This window comes from Ranitomeya imitator, chromosome 3 (genome assembly GCF_032444005.1).
Source record: "Ranitomeya imitator isolate aRanImi1 chromosome 3, aRanImi1.pri, whole genome shotgun sequence".
NCBI classification, from domain to species: Eukaryota; Metazoa; Chordata; class Amphibia; order Anura; family Dendrobatidae; genus Ranitomeya; species Ranitomeya imitator.
In genome coordinates this window covers 797,116,220-797,132,525 of record NC_091284.1, presented here as the reverse complement: position 1 = coordinate 797,132,525, position 16,306 = coordinate 797,116,220, and the positions used below count along the sequence as shown (strand labels likewise).

Sequence of the window (16,306 nt, the reverse complement as noted above, 5' to 3'; positions counted from 1 at the left end):
TTTACACACAGCCCCTGGAGTATTATTCAAGTAAAGTCATGTAACATTTTTACAAAGTTACTCAAACTTTTCTGCGTAGATTCTATCAGTGTATGAGGTGTGAAGTTGTGTCCAAGCATGCAAGCACCCTAAGGCATTTCATCCATAATTGCATATTATCTAATTGGTCTGTTTTATTCCCAGCTAACAGGAAAGTAGCATCAGAAAATTACATTTCAATCAGGCTTTTATTAGAAGCATTTTTTTTTTGTAATGGAGCTCAATGGCTGGCTTTGCTGTGCATGTTAAGACGGAGTTAGCAGAGTTATCTCATTATCATATCGGGGGGTTTCTGAAAGTTGGCATCTCTGATACTTGTGGAGGTCTAGATAAGGCTGAGTAGTAATACTATACACACAAGGAAGGAACTGTCCGGTGGTGGGGACAGTACTCTTCACCTCTTGGAGGCTAATATCTTTTGACACTTACATTTACTAACTTTTTTTTTCTGCTGCTGTAAAGTGCATTGTTTCTACAAACAATACAGGAGGGAAAGGGGGTCTCCAGTAGGCTGCCCCAGGAAGTTTCTAGCAATAGGTACATAGCTTCTTCTTCTTCTTCTTTCTTTGCTCCAGAGTCCGTTTTTGGTGCTCCTGTGTGTACTAATGGCATTTTCAGCTGTTTCAGGAGCACTATGACCTGTCTGCGTCCAACTACCCATGACTCATTTGACTCGGGCGCAGGCTTGTTTTGATGTCAACTCGCCGGTGAAAAGAAAAATAGGAAATCTGATTTAAAAAAAAAATTTTTTACTTGCCCAAAATGACAATATTGAAAACTACAACTCGCCCAACAAGAAAACAAGCCCTAGTACAGGACAAACCAAAGTTCTATGGGCAGAACATGGGTGTCCCCAAGAATTTAACTCCATAGTTTATTCTAAATAACGGGGGTGTTACCGCGTGAGACATGTAATGACTGACAGTCTGCTCTCTTGATCTACATGTCTTAAGGTACCGTCACACTAGACGATATCGCTAGCGATCCGTGACGTTGCAGCGTCCTCGCTAGCGATATCGTCCAGTGTGACAGGCAGCAGCGATCAGGCCCCTGCTGTGCTGTCGCTGGTCGGGGAAGAAAGTCCAGAACTTTATTTAGTCGCTGGACTCCCCGTAGACATCGCTGAATCGGCGTGTGTGACACCGATTCAGCGATGTCTTCACTGGTAACCAGGGTAAACATCGGGTAACTAAGCGCAGGGCCGCGCTTAGTAACCCGATGTTTACCCTGGTTACCATCCTAAAAGTAAAAAAAACAAACACTACATACTTACCTACAGCCGTCTGTCCTCCAGCGCTGTGCTCTGCACTCCTCCTGTACTGGCTGTGAGCGTCGGTCAGCCGGAAAGCAGAGCGGTGACGTCACCGCTCTGCTTTCCGGCCGCTGTGCTCACAGCCAGTACAGGAGGAGTGCAGAGCACAGCGCTGGAGGACAGACGGCTGTAGGTAAGTATGTAGTGTTTGTTTTTTTTTTACTTTTAGGATGGTAACCAGGGTAAACATCGGGTTACTAAGCGCGGCCCTGCGCTTAGTTACCCGATGTTTACCCTGGTTACCGGCATCGTTGGTCGCTGGAGAGCGGTCTGTGTGACAGCTCTCCAGCGACGCTGCAGCGATCCGGATCGTTGTCGGTATCGCTGCAGCGTCGCTAAGTGTGATGGTACCTTTACATTGGTAATGCCCCTTATCTTGTACAATAAGCTCTGGAGGCAGATTCCCAGGGAGATCTGTGTCCGGCCCATAGATCTTAACTAGTGATGAGCGAGTATACTCGTTGCTCGGGTGGTCTCCGAGTATTTGACTGCTTGGAGATTTAGTTTTCCTTGCCGCAGCTGGATGATTTGCGGCTACTAGACAGCTTGATTACATGTGGGGATTCCCTAGCAACCAGGCAACACCCACATGTATTTATGCTGGCTAACAGATGTAAATCATTCAGCTGCGGCAATAAAAACTAAATTTCCGAGCACTAAAAAATACTTGGAGGACTCCCGAGCGTGCTCGAGAAATCTCGAGTAACGTTGTATACGCTCATCACTAATGTTGACCAATCATAAGCATGCAGCTACATTCATGGGAAAGCACACGCCCCTTGAGTGATGCTACCTGCTTATGATTGGTCAACATTAGGGTTGAGCGACCTTGACTTTTTTGGGGTCGAGCCGGGTTTCGCGAAACCCGACTATCTCAAAAGTCGAGTCGAGTGAAATCGGCCGATTAAGGCGAAAAGTCGAGGATCGACCGAAACACGAAACCCAATGCAAAGCCAATGGGATTTTTTTCTTTTTTTTTTCTCTCCCTCTCCCTCTCCCTCTCCCCTGAAAAGCTGGTGTTACACAGTGCAAATCGCTACAGCGCACAAGACAACATGGCGATAGGTCTTAGGGGCGTGGACGCCTATGTCATCACTCTGCCCACACCCCTTCATTGGCTGAAAAAAAATGGCGCCAAGCGTGTCATACGAAACGCGACTTTGGCGCGAAAGTCGCGTACCGCATGGCCGACCCCACACAGGGATCGGGTCGGGTTTCATGAAACCCGACTTTGCCAAAAGTCGGCGACTTTTGAAAATGAACGATCCGTTTCGCTCAACCCTAGTCAACATCATACAGGGGGAAGGGGTACACCCCCCCAGTGACAAAATCTGATAACGCCCACTTAAACTTTATGAAAATTAAAGGGAACCTGTCTCCACCAAAATGAGCTAAGCCCACCAGAATCTGTGGCTTATCTACGGCATTATGTAATGCTGTAGATAAGCCCCCGATGTATCCTGAAAGATGAGAAAAAGAGGTTAGATTATACTCGCCTGGGGCCTCTCTGACCTTTCCCGGCGCCTGCGCACTGCAGTACTTTGCTCTGCCCTCAACAGGGCAGACAAAGTATGCCGGAGCCGCAGCGTGTATACAAGAAGATGACGTCATCGTAAGAAGATGGGAGGCCCCGGACCGGACCGTGACGCCCATCGGACCAGAACCGGGACTGCCCCTGGGTGAGTATAATCTAACTTCTTTTTCTCTTACCCCATGACGGCACTAACGAGAGAGAGGGATCCGCCCTCAGGGACAGGCAACCCACAGGTTAAAAAGGCGGGACCTCTCCTCCACCTCAGTTCGGTTTCCTGTCCCCGACGGGAATCCCACAGCTCACCATCCAGGAGTCCAGGGACCATCGGGCCGAGTTCAGGCAGCAGGGGGTCCTGCCACGGTCACAGGTGGATTCCTCCCTGAGGGCGCGTTCCGGGGTCGGCGGGCCTCGTGGATATGCGTGGAGGGGAGGCAGTGAAGAGGAGATGACAGAGTAATCCTTAAAACTGACCCTTCTTACCTTACCAAAGTGGCGTCAAAATTCCACAGATCTCAAGAGATAGCGTTACCATCTTTTTGCCCCAATCCAAAAAACAAAAAAGAGGAGGCTCTACACACACTAGATATAAAGAGATGTCTAACACACTATCTATCAGCCACAAGGGAGTGTAGGAAAGGGAGGGCTCTGTTTGTCTGCTTTCAGGGACCAAATAAGGGTCACAAGGCATTGAAAGCCACGTTGGCAAGGTGGGTAAGAGATGCCATCAAGATGTCATATACCTCTTCCGGAGAACAAGCTCCGGACACAATTAAGGCCCATTCAACCAGGTCGGTGGCAACCTCTTGGGCTGAACGTGGTGGAGCATCAATAGATCAAATATGTAGAGCAGCCACTTGGTCTTCCCCCTCTACATTCTTCAAGCACTATCAGCTTAATCTATCTTCTCCCTCAGACTTAACTTTTGGTAGGAGAGTTCTTGAGGCAGTAGTCCCACCCTAAACTTTCATTCTTTGAAATTCTCTCGTTAGTGCCGTCATGGGGTAAGAGAATATCGTAGTTACTTACCGATAACGGTATTTCTCTGATCCCATGACGGCACCTGTATATTCCCTCCCTTCACGTATGGGTGTCCACACTACTAATAATTTAAGTCACGAGGTGTGCATATAAAAATATATATATGTTATATAGTTATGATTTGTTGTGTAAAATAACCAATTAAGTTACAGCAGAACTCCCTGCAAGGCTCTGTAAACCGAACTGAGGTGGAGGAGAGGTCCCGCCTTTTTAACCTGTGGGTTTCCTATCCCTGAGGGCGGATCCCTCTCTCTCGTTAGTGCCGTCATGGGATCAGAGAAATACCGTTATCGGTAAGTAACTACGATATTCTCCTCTTTCAGGATACATCGGGGGCTTATCTACAGCATTACAGAATGCATTACAGACTGCTGTAGATAAGCCCCTGATGCTGGTGGGCTTGGCTTACCTTCGATTTTGGGGGTGACAGGTACCCTTTAATGAATTTGTCAGTCTTACTGCTGAAAGCCCCTTCTAAATTCTTCCCTCTATATTAAAAAAAAAAAAAAAAAAAAAGTTGTAAAAGGAAAGTACATCGATACTGTGCCCGTCGCTGAATCAGAAACGTGAGATGTCTACGTCCTTTATGACATCATCGGCGCTGTGCCCGTTGCTGATTGGTTGAGGCCTGGCGGCCTCGACCAATCAGACGGGGGATTTCCAGGACAGACAGACAGACGGAAAAACCCTTAGACAATTATATATATAGATATTCTATAACTAGATTGTGGCCCGATTCTAAAGCATCGGGTATTCTAGAATATGCATGTCCCCGTAGTATATGGACAATGATAATTCCAGAATTCGCAGCAGACTGTGCCCGTCGCTGATTGGTCGAGGCAACCTTTATGACATCGTCGCCATGGCAACCATTATGACATCTACGTTGATACTGTGCCCGTCGCTGAATCAGAGACGCGGGATGTCTACGTCCTTTATGACATCATCGTCGCTGATTGGTCGAGGCCGCCTGGCGGCCTCGACCAATCAGAGACGCGGGATTTCTACGTCGATGCTGTGCCGGTCTCTGATTGGTCGAGGCCTGGCGGCCTCGACCAATCAGAGAGCCGAGATTTCCAGGACAGACAGATGGAAAAACCCTTAGACAATTATATATATACTAGATTGTGGCCCGATTCTAACGCATCGGGTATTCTAGAATATGCATGTCCCCGTAGTATATGGACAATGATGATTCCAGAATTCGCGGCAGACTGTGCCCGTCGCTGATTGGTCGAGGCAACCTTTATGACATCATCGTCGCCATGGCAACCATTATGACATCATCGTCGCTATGCCCGTTGCTGATTGGTCGAGGCCTCGACCAATCAGAGACGCGGGATGTCTACGTCCTTTATGACATCATCGTCGCTGTGCCCGGCGGCCTCGACCAATCAGAGACGCGGGATTTCTACGTCGATGCTGTGCCGGTCTCTGATTGGTCGAGGCCTGGCAGCCTCGACCAATCAGAGAGCCGGGATTTCCAGGACAGACAGACAGACGGAAAAACCCTTAGGCAATTATATATATAGATAGATATAACGCTGGGAGCGTCACTCTGTCCGAAGCCTTTATAGACTGCGCAAGCACCGGCGCAGTCTGGGCCTCACAGAGTGACGCTCCCGGGAGATCGCGGTATGCGCTAACACTGAACGCACACCGCGATCTCCAACAAAGAAGCAGGGACCGCCAGGAGGGTGAGTATCGGCTATATTCACCTGTCCTCCGTTCCACCGCTGAGCGCCGCCATCTTCCCGGTCCTCGGCCTGTGACCTTCAGTTCAGAGGGCGCGATGATGCGCTTAATGCGCGCCGGCGCCGCCCTCTGACTGAACAGTCACAGCCAGAGGACCGGGAAGATGGCGGCGCCCAGCGGTGGAACGGAGGACAGGTGAATATAGTAAGTGCTGGGGGGCCTGAGCTGGCGGCGATACCGGCACCTGACCCCCACAGCGCGCCGGTGTCCCCGCCTGCTCAGGCCCCCCAGCACTCGGCGCCGAGCGGGTCAGAGGCAGTATGGGGACGCAGGATGGAGCAGCACATATCAGGATGGGAGCAGCGCATGACAGGATGGGGACGCAGGATGGGAGCAGCACATGACAGGATGGGGACGCAGGATGGGAGCAGCACATGACAGGATGGGGACGCAGGATGGGAGCAGCGCATGACAGGATGGGGACGCAGGATGGGAGCAGCACATGACAGGATGGGGACGCAGGATGGGAGCAACGCATGACAGGATGGGGACGCAGGATGGGAGCAGCGCATGACAGGATGGGGAGCAGCACATACCAGGATGGAGACCATATACCAATATAAATTATATATATATATATATATATATATATATATATATATATATATATATATAATTTATTTTCTACAGAGCTAAGTGTCTGTGTTGTGGATAATTTTGGAAATGATTCATAAAAACTGACAATGCACGTGCCAGTGAGGCATGGTGGAGTAAGAGGTGCCAAATTCATTAAGAGCTGCACATCACTTTTTTTTTTTTTTTTTTTATTCGCTATGTCTTTCCTCATGTGCAGGTATTTGCAGGACCTTAGGTATCCATGGTTACGACCACTGATATAGTGACAGCTAGTTGCTAGTGGCCGTAACCATGGATACCTAAGATCCTGTACATCAGGAAAGAGGCAAGCGAATCAGAAAAACTATCTAGATATCTATGTAGATCACATAGGAGTCAAACTCCAAGGCTCACAGACCAGTCCCGGCACACACAATGTCATTCTATGCTGCTCGTGAGGGCAGTACACATTTCAGTACTGCTAAAGTAGAAAGCCGGTCTGAGCAGTGTGGATGTGTGCGCCGGAGCTTGAAATCTAAGATGGCAGCTGCCACCCCCTCTTCAGAGTACTGGCAGAGATCTACATCGACACAGCCAGTGCTTGGCAGAGGGTGCGGAGCCAGCACAAAGAGCGGGTATCATCTACGAATCTGAGCAGATGCAGCCAATAGAGGGTTCGGCTCCAGCACAAGGAGCAGGTGTCATCTTTGCGAGTGAACAGTGCACGCGGCGAGCGCGGTCGGCCTGCCCTGTTGTGCCGTTCCATTTTTCGATCAGAGCAGATGCAGCCAGTGGTTGGCATAGGGAGAAGTCCTTCTTGGACTCTTGAGGTATGGGACAGCCCTCTTCTATCCCGTGGCCAGACTGGGCATTGCAGTCTGTGCCGGAACCATGTTGTCTGCATGAGCCCTTATTTACAAGTGGCCATTTGAATCCAACCATAATGCTGATGTGATTCTCTGTGAAAATGAGTCTGACACTCCTGTTTTATGAAGAACTTCCACAGATTGAGCTTCACAGGAGGACAGAAATGTCAGCCATGAGGGGGTCTTCATCATTCCCCCAGCTGTCATAAAAACCCATCAACCCACACATTCGGTGCATGCGCGCACTGGCGATAGTGATTATTCCGCTGTCAGTGATTGACAGCAGCGTTTAAATTGCTATACAGCAATGATCAAAGCAATCCTTGGTCACTGCTGTTAAATCATGATGGCGGTTCAATTGACATCTCCCGTGTTGGAGCCATGATTCATGTCAGTCCACTTGGTGCAACAGCTCTCCAAGGTGTGATCACTTCTTTATAGATGCAGACTAACGAGCAGATCTAATTTGATGCAGGTGTTATTTTTGGGTATGTAAATTTACAGGGTGATTCCACAATTGTTTCCTCAGGATTGAGTGATAACATAATTTTTCCCCTATGCTTGGTTAAAAATAAGTAACCATTACTGACAACGACATTATTTGTTCTTGATTTCTTTTCTTGTTTCTTAAAGCCAGAAAGTTGCTATTTGAAATTACTTTAGTTTTGTGCCATGTCTGTGATTTGCTTTTTTTTTTTTTTTTTTTTTTTTTTTCTACAAAATTAAACAACTGAATGAACATCCTCCAAGGCCGGTGATTCCATAATTTTTGCCAGGGGTTGTACATGCCCCTAAAATAATAATTTTTGATGAAGTCCACTTTGAATTTTATGACAGCACTTAGACTCCTACCCAAAACTACTATCAGCATTTCACATCTAGAATTGGCAATCTTTGCCCACTCTTCCTTTCCTTGCAGTAGCTGCAAATCTGTCAGACTGCAGGGGCATCTCCTGTGTACAGCACCCTCTTCTGGTCACCCACTTCGATTCAGGTCTGGTCTCTGACCGGGCCATTCCAAAACTTTGATCTTCTTTTAGCAAAGCCATTCTTTAGTTGATTTGGAAATATGCTTAGGGTGGTTGTTGTGCTGAAAGGTGAAATTTATCTTCAGGTTTTTAGCAGAGGTCTGAAGGTTTTATTGTACAATTGAATGCTACCTAGAATTATTCATAAACCCTCTCCACCGTGACAAAAGCCCAAGTTTCGGGTGTTACAAAAAAAAAGCAGCGCAAAACATAATGCTGTCTTCACCATGCTTCACTGTGGGTATGGTTTTCTTTTGGTGATGCACAGTGTTTTCTTTGCGCCAAATGTTTTTTGTTTTGTTTTTTTATGGCAAAAAAGTTCAATTTGCTTTTGTTTTACAGCCGACTTCACTGTATTTCATTATACTTCATTCATCGTCTTCTGGAAATATGCCTGTAAAGAAAAAAAGAAAATCCTCCTCTTCCCCTGAAGAAGTGAACATGAAGAAATGTAGAATATCCAGGTGCGGGCTCGTCCTCTAGAGCTGTACTCCGACCGCAGCTTCATGGCTGTGGCTGGGAATTCACTTCTTTACGTTTCTCTCAGTTATTGCAGGACACAGACACCAAATAGAGTAATCGGCGAAGATCTGTTTTCTAGTAAGAAGTGCCTGGCGTGGTTTTACGAGTATGCAGGTCAGTATGGTAGAAACCAGGGCTGCGGAGTCGGTAAGCCAAACCTCCGACTCCTCCAAAGTGGACTTCGACTCCACAGCCCTGGTAGAAACTGCCTTTTGTTTTTTTCTTTCCACTGCGACCATCACACACCCCGCTGTACTATGACAGCGCTGGCTCAGGAGCTGTGTGCACACGATCGGCAGCGGGTGCCTGCTGTGATGTCTGTGATCAGTGCAGACGCCGATCCGATCCATTTAACAATAGCGATCGTCGCAGCATCAGTCATTTTACAGTGGGAAAGCTATAATCTGAGCCTTTTTTTTTTTTTTTTTTTTTTTTCTTCTTCTTGCATCTACACAAATGTCTGAGTCTCATCTCTCATCAGTGAATAGATTTTTGCTTTTTTTTTTTTTATTTATTTTTTTTACTAGTAATTCTCCTTAACACTTTCATTACTTTTTTTTTTCTTCTTCCCCGAGCCAAAACTTTTTTTTTTTTATACTATATATATATATATATATATATATATATATATATATATATATATATATATATATATATATATATATATATATATATATATATATATATCTATCATGTGTTTACATTTTTAATGGGGCAAAAGGGGGTGATTTGAAATTTTTTTTTTTTTTTTTTTTTTTTTCTTATTTTTAAAGACTACTTTTCACTTTTTTTTTTTTTTTTTTTTTTACTGTACTTAATTTCCTTAGGAGACTTGAAGCTACAATCATCTGATTGCTCGTGCTACATATAGCGGTACAAAAGCACTGCTACGTATAGCTAAAATCACAATCTTCTAAGAACTTCAGGGGTTGGTTTTGACAGGAGGATTGTAATGATAGCAACAGGGGTCCTCAGCAGACACTCTGCTGTTATAGCAACACCATTGGCACCCCGCAATCATTACACTTGTGCTCTGATGGGAGCGTGGAAGGGTGCACACCCCCTGGCAGTGTAGTGCAGAGATTAACCGTGTGATTTAACAGGTAAACAGCCGTGGCCGGAGCTCTGCTCCACCTGCAGCTGTTAAGGGCACATGGTGGCTGACAAAATTAGCCATCATCTGCCGAGAAAGCTGTGTGCTCGGCTCGGCATCGGAGTGGTTAATGCATCTTCATAGCAGATATCTGTACACCTTGGTAGCTTTGGCCCCTTCTTGACTTCCAATACTTAATTTACGGCAGCTATACTTAACAATTGTGTGTGTGCGTATATTTATATTATATTATTGTTTGTTTTAACACTTTTTTTTTTTTCTCCCACATGGACAGGTCCAGATGAGATTGTTGGTCCAGAAGCTATGGAAAAATTCTGTGAAGACATTGGTGTTGAACCAGAAAATGTAAGTAGCGTAGTTTATATCAATTCCAAAGCATTATAGTTTCGGTAAGTAAATATAATCTATTGCATAAAAAGTGATACTTTCATGAATCCACTACTTGCAGTTCTCGAGATCTCTGCTTGGAGTCATTTTAATAGGAATTCTCATTGATGGCTTCTAAGGGAAAGTAATCTTGTCAAAGGGCTGAGTGCTGCCGGTCACACACTCCCTCTTCCCATAGCCAGTAATCATCCATCCCGCCAATAGAAATCTGCCTGCTTATCCGGAAAGCAGCATAGCCTTTGCATTAGCATTGCTGCGAAGATTAAGTAGTTATACTGCCAGAGGGGGAAGGAGACTGATTGTGCTCAGAACCCACCCCTAGGGAGACAAAGGAAAGCAAAAAGCGATGTTCTAAAGGTGTTTTTGTTTTTTGTGTGTGAAAAACTCGGCAAATTAACTTAAAACTGCTTACATTTGATAGCAGATTGGATGACCGTTACTATCCATATATGTGGTCTTTTTGTGGTTTTACAAATTTGACTTCTAATGTCTGTAGTAGGGAAATTGCACCTTGGAGCGTGATATGGGAAATGCAAAAAAAAAATTAAAATCTTATAAATATACAGGAAGCTCCATAACATTATTACAGTACAGTACACGGAAGACTGAACTGAGATCCGCCATTTGCAAAGATTAGAAAGTTGGGGGATTTTTTTTTTTTTTTTTTGTACACCATTCTATTATTTTCTTTATTGTCTTTTCCAGATCATTATGTTAGTTCTGGCTTGGAAACTAGAAGCAGAAAATATGGGCTTTTTCACAAAGGAGGAGTGGTTAAAAGGAATGACCTCATTACAGTAAGTTCAGTGAATATGGCAAAAAATTCTTAATGCATCAGGGACGAATCTGGAGACAAATTTATCCCTAAACTTCCAAAACTGAATTTATTTATAAGTGATTTGAAAGTATTTTTTTTTTTTTTTTGTTATATTTAAATTCTAATTTTAGGTAAAATAAAACTCAATTCTTGTACTCAGAAGTTTTAGATCCAATTCATCATTTGTCCAGAGTGCTGCTGCTAATGTAACAGGACAGCCTCTTTTCTCTATTTCTTCACCCTTCGTTATTTTTCTCCATATCTACAACCTGTGATCTGCCCTCTCTGATGACTTGGATGCTTCCCTCCCTCTCCACACTTTGATCTACTGTGTACAGCCCTATCCCTCTTTCCTCTCTACTGTTACAGATGGCTCTGGCACCATTTTTGCTGTTATGGATTTGTGACAGAACTTGGGTTGAATTCAAGACGTCCTTGTTTCACGGTCTGTTTACGGACCACAATGCCCAGGTCTCCTAACTCAACTAAAAGCTTCCAATGAAGCTGTTGGTTCGCGTCAGAATCAACTCTGGTCAGACGTGAAACCTTCTTCAGAGGTAAAATGGTTGGAAGTTTTTATTGAAGACTTCTTGGAAAACTTCTTTACGTCTTCATAATCTGCGATATGCAGTTTCGTCACAGTTCATGTTCGTGGAGAGGGCTCAGGTGCATTGACCCTCTGCAACGCGATCACGAGCCGCTGATGGGTGATTATCACAGGGGAGGACCTGCTGAAGGCCTCTTCGGCTGCCATCTTGGCACTCCTGGGAAACTGATGGGTTTCATAGAAGACCATCATTTACACTGTAGAGTTCCTACAAAATAGTGTTTTGGTTTTTTTTGTTTGTTTTTTTTGCCCCATATATAATTAATGAATAAGTACAACCATAGGTATATCTCACTCATTCATATAATATATGCACGACAATTAAAAATTAGTAGAATGGAACCTGATGTAAGGCCAAACTCCTGATACAAAAAATGTGTTACAAAACATGGTCACAAGGTGAAGCAAATGCTGATATAATGTAATATAGCTATAATGTGATAATAAAGTCAAAGCTTATAAACAAACAAAATGGCAGAAACCATACCGACCAATTGTGATTTGACAGAGAAATAGATCGGCCTACACCGAAGCACCATGACAGGTTTCGACGCAGCTTCATCTGGGGGTCGTTTTACATGTACTATAATATTATATTATTGCAGTTTATAGTGCAAAGGATCGTATATTCAAGTCCCATAAGGGGACTGGAGAATAAATATAAAGGCAATAGTTTAAAATATAAAAGTTTTTTGGATCTCTGCTCTTTACCCCTTTCAAAAGTCTAATCTGTCAAAAAGTAAGAGCTTGATACAAATTGCCTAATCCGCCATTTTCCATTGATGGAAAAATAAAATTTACGTGTCTCAAACTGGCAAGACTGACTTCTTTTTGTTTCTCTTGTTGTAAGTTGTCCATAGCTTTTACAGGATGGTATCGGTAGGCGGCTGTCCAATGTGCCCTATGCCCAGACTGATCACTTGCATTTTTTTATTCTTGTGTTTAAGATGTGACTGCACAGAGAAGTTACAGGGGAAATTTGATTATCTACGTGCTCAACTGAACGATAACACTGCCTTTAAGAATATTTACAGATACGCTTTTGATTTTGCTAGGGTAAGTAAATAAATGTGTCACACGTGATCCACCAGGGCCCAAAACTACAGTGAAATTACGTCATATTGTCTACAGGTGCTTCTCACAAAATTAGAATATCATCAAAAAGTTTATTAAAGTTCTTCAATATAAAAAGTGAAACTCGTATATTCGAGTCATTGCAAACAGAGTGATCTATTTCACGTGTTTATTTCTGTTAATGTTGATGATTATGGCTTACAGCCAATGAAAACCCAAAAGTCATTATCTCAGTAAATTAGAATACCGTATATACTCGAGTATAAGCCGAGATTTTCAGCCCAAATTTTTGGGCTGAAAGTGCCCCTCTCCGCTTATACTCGAGTCAAGGTGGGTGGCAAGGTCGGCGGGTGAGGGCGCTGAGGCATTCTTACCTGCTTCCAGCGATCCTGACACTCCCCCCTGCCGTCCCACAGTCTTCGGTGCTGCAGTTCTTCCACTGTTCAGCGGTCACGTGGGACCGCTCATTAGAGAAATGAATAAGCGGCTCCACCTCCCATAGGGGTAGAGCCGCCTATTCATTTCTCTAATCAGCGGTGCCGGTGATCGCTGATAGAGGAAGAGGCTGCGGCACCGAAGACCAGCTGTGCGGGAGAAGGAGCGGGACGCCGGGAGCAGGTAAGTGTTATGGACCTGGTGGTTAGGAGCACCCGGCACGACCTGATAGTTAAACTGACACAGGACAAGCTCTGGGATGTGGGAGCTCTGCTGACCGCAACCCCTAATCCTATCACAACAACTAGAAATAGCCGTGGAGCGTTCCTGACTCTCCCTAGACGCCTCTTCACAGCCTAAGAGCTAGCTAGCCCTAGAGATAGAAAATAAAGCCTACCTTGCCTCAGAGAAATTCCCCAAAGGAAAAGGCAGCCCCCCACATATATTGACTGTGAGTAAAGATGAAAGTCACAAACGCAGAAATGAAACAGGTTTGAGCAAAGGGAGGCCAGACTTACTAAACAGGCAGAGGATAGGAAAGGTATCTTTGCGGTCAGCACAAAAAACTACAAAAGACCACGCAGAGTGTGCAAAAAGACCTCCGCACCGACTAACGGTGCGGAGATGCCACTCTGCATCCCAGAGCTTCCAGCTAGTAAGGCAAAATCATGATATCCAGCTGGACAAGGCAACAATGAACAAATAATAACTGGCAGGAACTTGGCTTCTGCTGGAGTAGACAGGTCACCAGAAAGATCCAAGAGCGAACTGAACAAATGCAGGAACTTTGACAGCTGCATGGAGTAACGATCTGAGTGGAGTTAAATAGAGCAGCCAACCAAAGGATAAACCACGTCACCTGTGTAAGGAACCTCAGAAGCAGCAGCTTCACTCACAGCCACCAGAGGGAGTCCATGGACAGAACTCGCCGAAGTACCATTCACGACCACAGGAGGGAGTTCGACAACAGAATTCACAACAGGTAAGTATGTAATATTCACCTGTCCCCGTTCCAGCCGCCGGGCGCCGTTCCAGCCGCCGGGCGCCGCTCCATCTTCCCGGCGCCACTCCATCTTCCCGGCGTCTCTCCGCTCTGACTGTGCAGGTCAGAGGGCGCGATGACGCATATAGTGCGCGGCGCCCTCTGCCTGATCAGTCAGTGCGGAGAGACGCCGGGACCGGACGCTGGGAGCTGCAAGCAAGAGAGGTGAGTATGGCATTTTTTTTTTTATTGCAGCAGCAGCAGCAATGCCACAGATATATGTGGAGCATCTATGGGGAAATATGAACGGTGCAGAGCACTATATGGCACAGCTATGGGGCACTATGAACGGTGCAGAGCACTATATGGCACAGCTATGGGGCAATATGAACGGTGCAGAGCACTATATGGCACAGCTATGGGGCAATATGAACGGTGCAGAGCACTATATGGCACAGCTATGGGGCAATATGAACGGTGCAGAGCACTATATGGCACAGCTATGGGGAAATATGAACGGTGCAGAGCACTATATGGCACAGCTATGGGGCACTATGAACGGTGCAGAGCACTATATGGCACAGCTATGGGGCAATATGAACGGTGCAGAGCACTATATGGCACAGCTATGGGGCAATATGAACGGTGCAGAGCACTATATGGCACAGCTATGGGGCAATATGAACGGTGCAGAGCACTATATGGCACAGCTATGGGGAAATATGAACGGTGCATAGCACTATATGGCACAGCTATGGGGCAATATGAACGGTGCAGAGCACTATATGGCACAGCTATGGGGAAATATGAACGGTGCAGAGCACTATATGGTACAGCTATGGGGCAATAATGAATGGTGCAGAGCACTATATGGCACAGCTATGGGGCAATAATGAACGGTGCAGAGCACTATATGGCACAGCTATGGGGCAAGAATGAACGGCGCAGAGCACTATATGGCACAGCTATGGGGCAAGAATGATCTATTTTTATTTTTGAAATTCACCGGTAAATGCTGCTATTCCACCCTAGGCTTATACTCGAGTCAATAAGTTTTCCCAGTTTTTTTGTGGCAAAATTAGGGGGGTCGGCTTATACTCGGGTCGGCTTATACTCGAGTATATACGGTAATTAACAAAAGAAAAAACTGCAAAAGCTTCCTAAGCGTTTAAAAGGGTCCTTAGTTTCAGTAGCTCCACAATCATGGGGAAGACTGCTGACTTGACAAATGTCCAGAAGGCAGTCATTGACACACTCCACAAGGAGGGTAAGACCCAAAAGGTCATTGCTAAAGAAGCCGGCTGCTCACAGAGTGCTGTATCCAAGCATATTATTGGAAAGTCAAGTGGAAGGGAAAAGTGTGGTAAAAAAAGGTGCACAAGCAACCGGGATAACCGCAGCCTGGAAAGGATTAAGAAAAGGCCATTCAAAAACTTTGCGTGAGAGTCACAAGGCGTGGACTGTTGCTGGAGTTATTGCTTCAAGAGCCACCACACACAGACGTATCCAGAACATGGGCTACAAGTGTCGCATGCCTTGTGTCAAGCCACTCATGACCAATAGACAATGCCAGAAGCATCTTATCTGGGCCAAGGAGAAAAAGAACTGGACTATTGCTCAGTGGGCTGAGGTGTTTTCCAAATGAAATGCAAAATTTACTTTCATCTGAAATCAATGTCCCAGAGTCTGGAGGAAGAGTGGAGAGGCCACAATCCAAGCTGCTGGAGGTCTAGTGTGAAGTCTCCACAATCAGTGATGGTTTGGGGATCCATGTCATCTGCTGGTGTAGGTCCACTGTTTTATCAAGACCAAAGTCAGTGCAGCCGTCTACCAGGAAATTTTAGAGCAGTTCGTGCTTCCCTCTGCCGACAAGAGATGGAAATTTTATTCTCCAGCAGGACTTGGTACTTTTGGAAGTATGGACAGGTGCCAATACCTGGTTTAACCCCTTGGGGACCGAGCCAATTTTGACCTTAATGACCGGACCAATTTTTGCAATTCTGACCACTGTCGTGTTATGAGGTTATAGCTCTGGAACACTTTACCGGATTCCACTGTTTTTTTTTTTTTTTTTTTTTTTTTTGGACACATCTTCTACTTCATGATGGTAGTAACATTTCTTCGATATGACTTGTGTTTTATTGATGAAAAAAACAAATTTGGCAAAAACGGAGAATTTATAGCAATTTTCAAACCTTTTCTTAATTTCTGTGCTTGTAAATCATAGTGATGCCAAACAAA

General features: G+C 45.2%; 1 protein-coding gene across 1 annotated transcript in view; it reads left to right on the top strand.

Annotated features, from left to right (window-relative positions):
* The window catches only part of DCUN1D5 (defective in cullin neddylation 1 domain containing 5), a 31,358-nt gene that overhangs the window by 3,614 nt on the left and 11,438 nt on the right, over positions 1–16,306 (top strand). The window contains exons 2-6 of the mRNA XM_069759210.1: positions 8,470–8,591; positions 8,675–8,763; positions 10,038–10,108; positions 10,856–10,947; positions 12,522–12,630. Of these exons, the coding sequence (XP_069615311.1) occupies positions 8,518–8,591; positions 8,675–8,763; positions 10,038–10,108; positions 10,856–10,947; positions 12,522–12,630 (435 nt within the window). The 5' untranslated portion in view covers positions 8,470–8,517. The remainder of the gene's footprint in view (positions 1–8,469; positions 8,592–8,674; positions 8,764–10,037; positions 10,109–10,855; positions 10,948–12,521; positions 12,631–16,306) is intronic.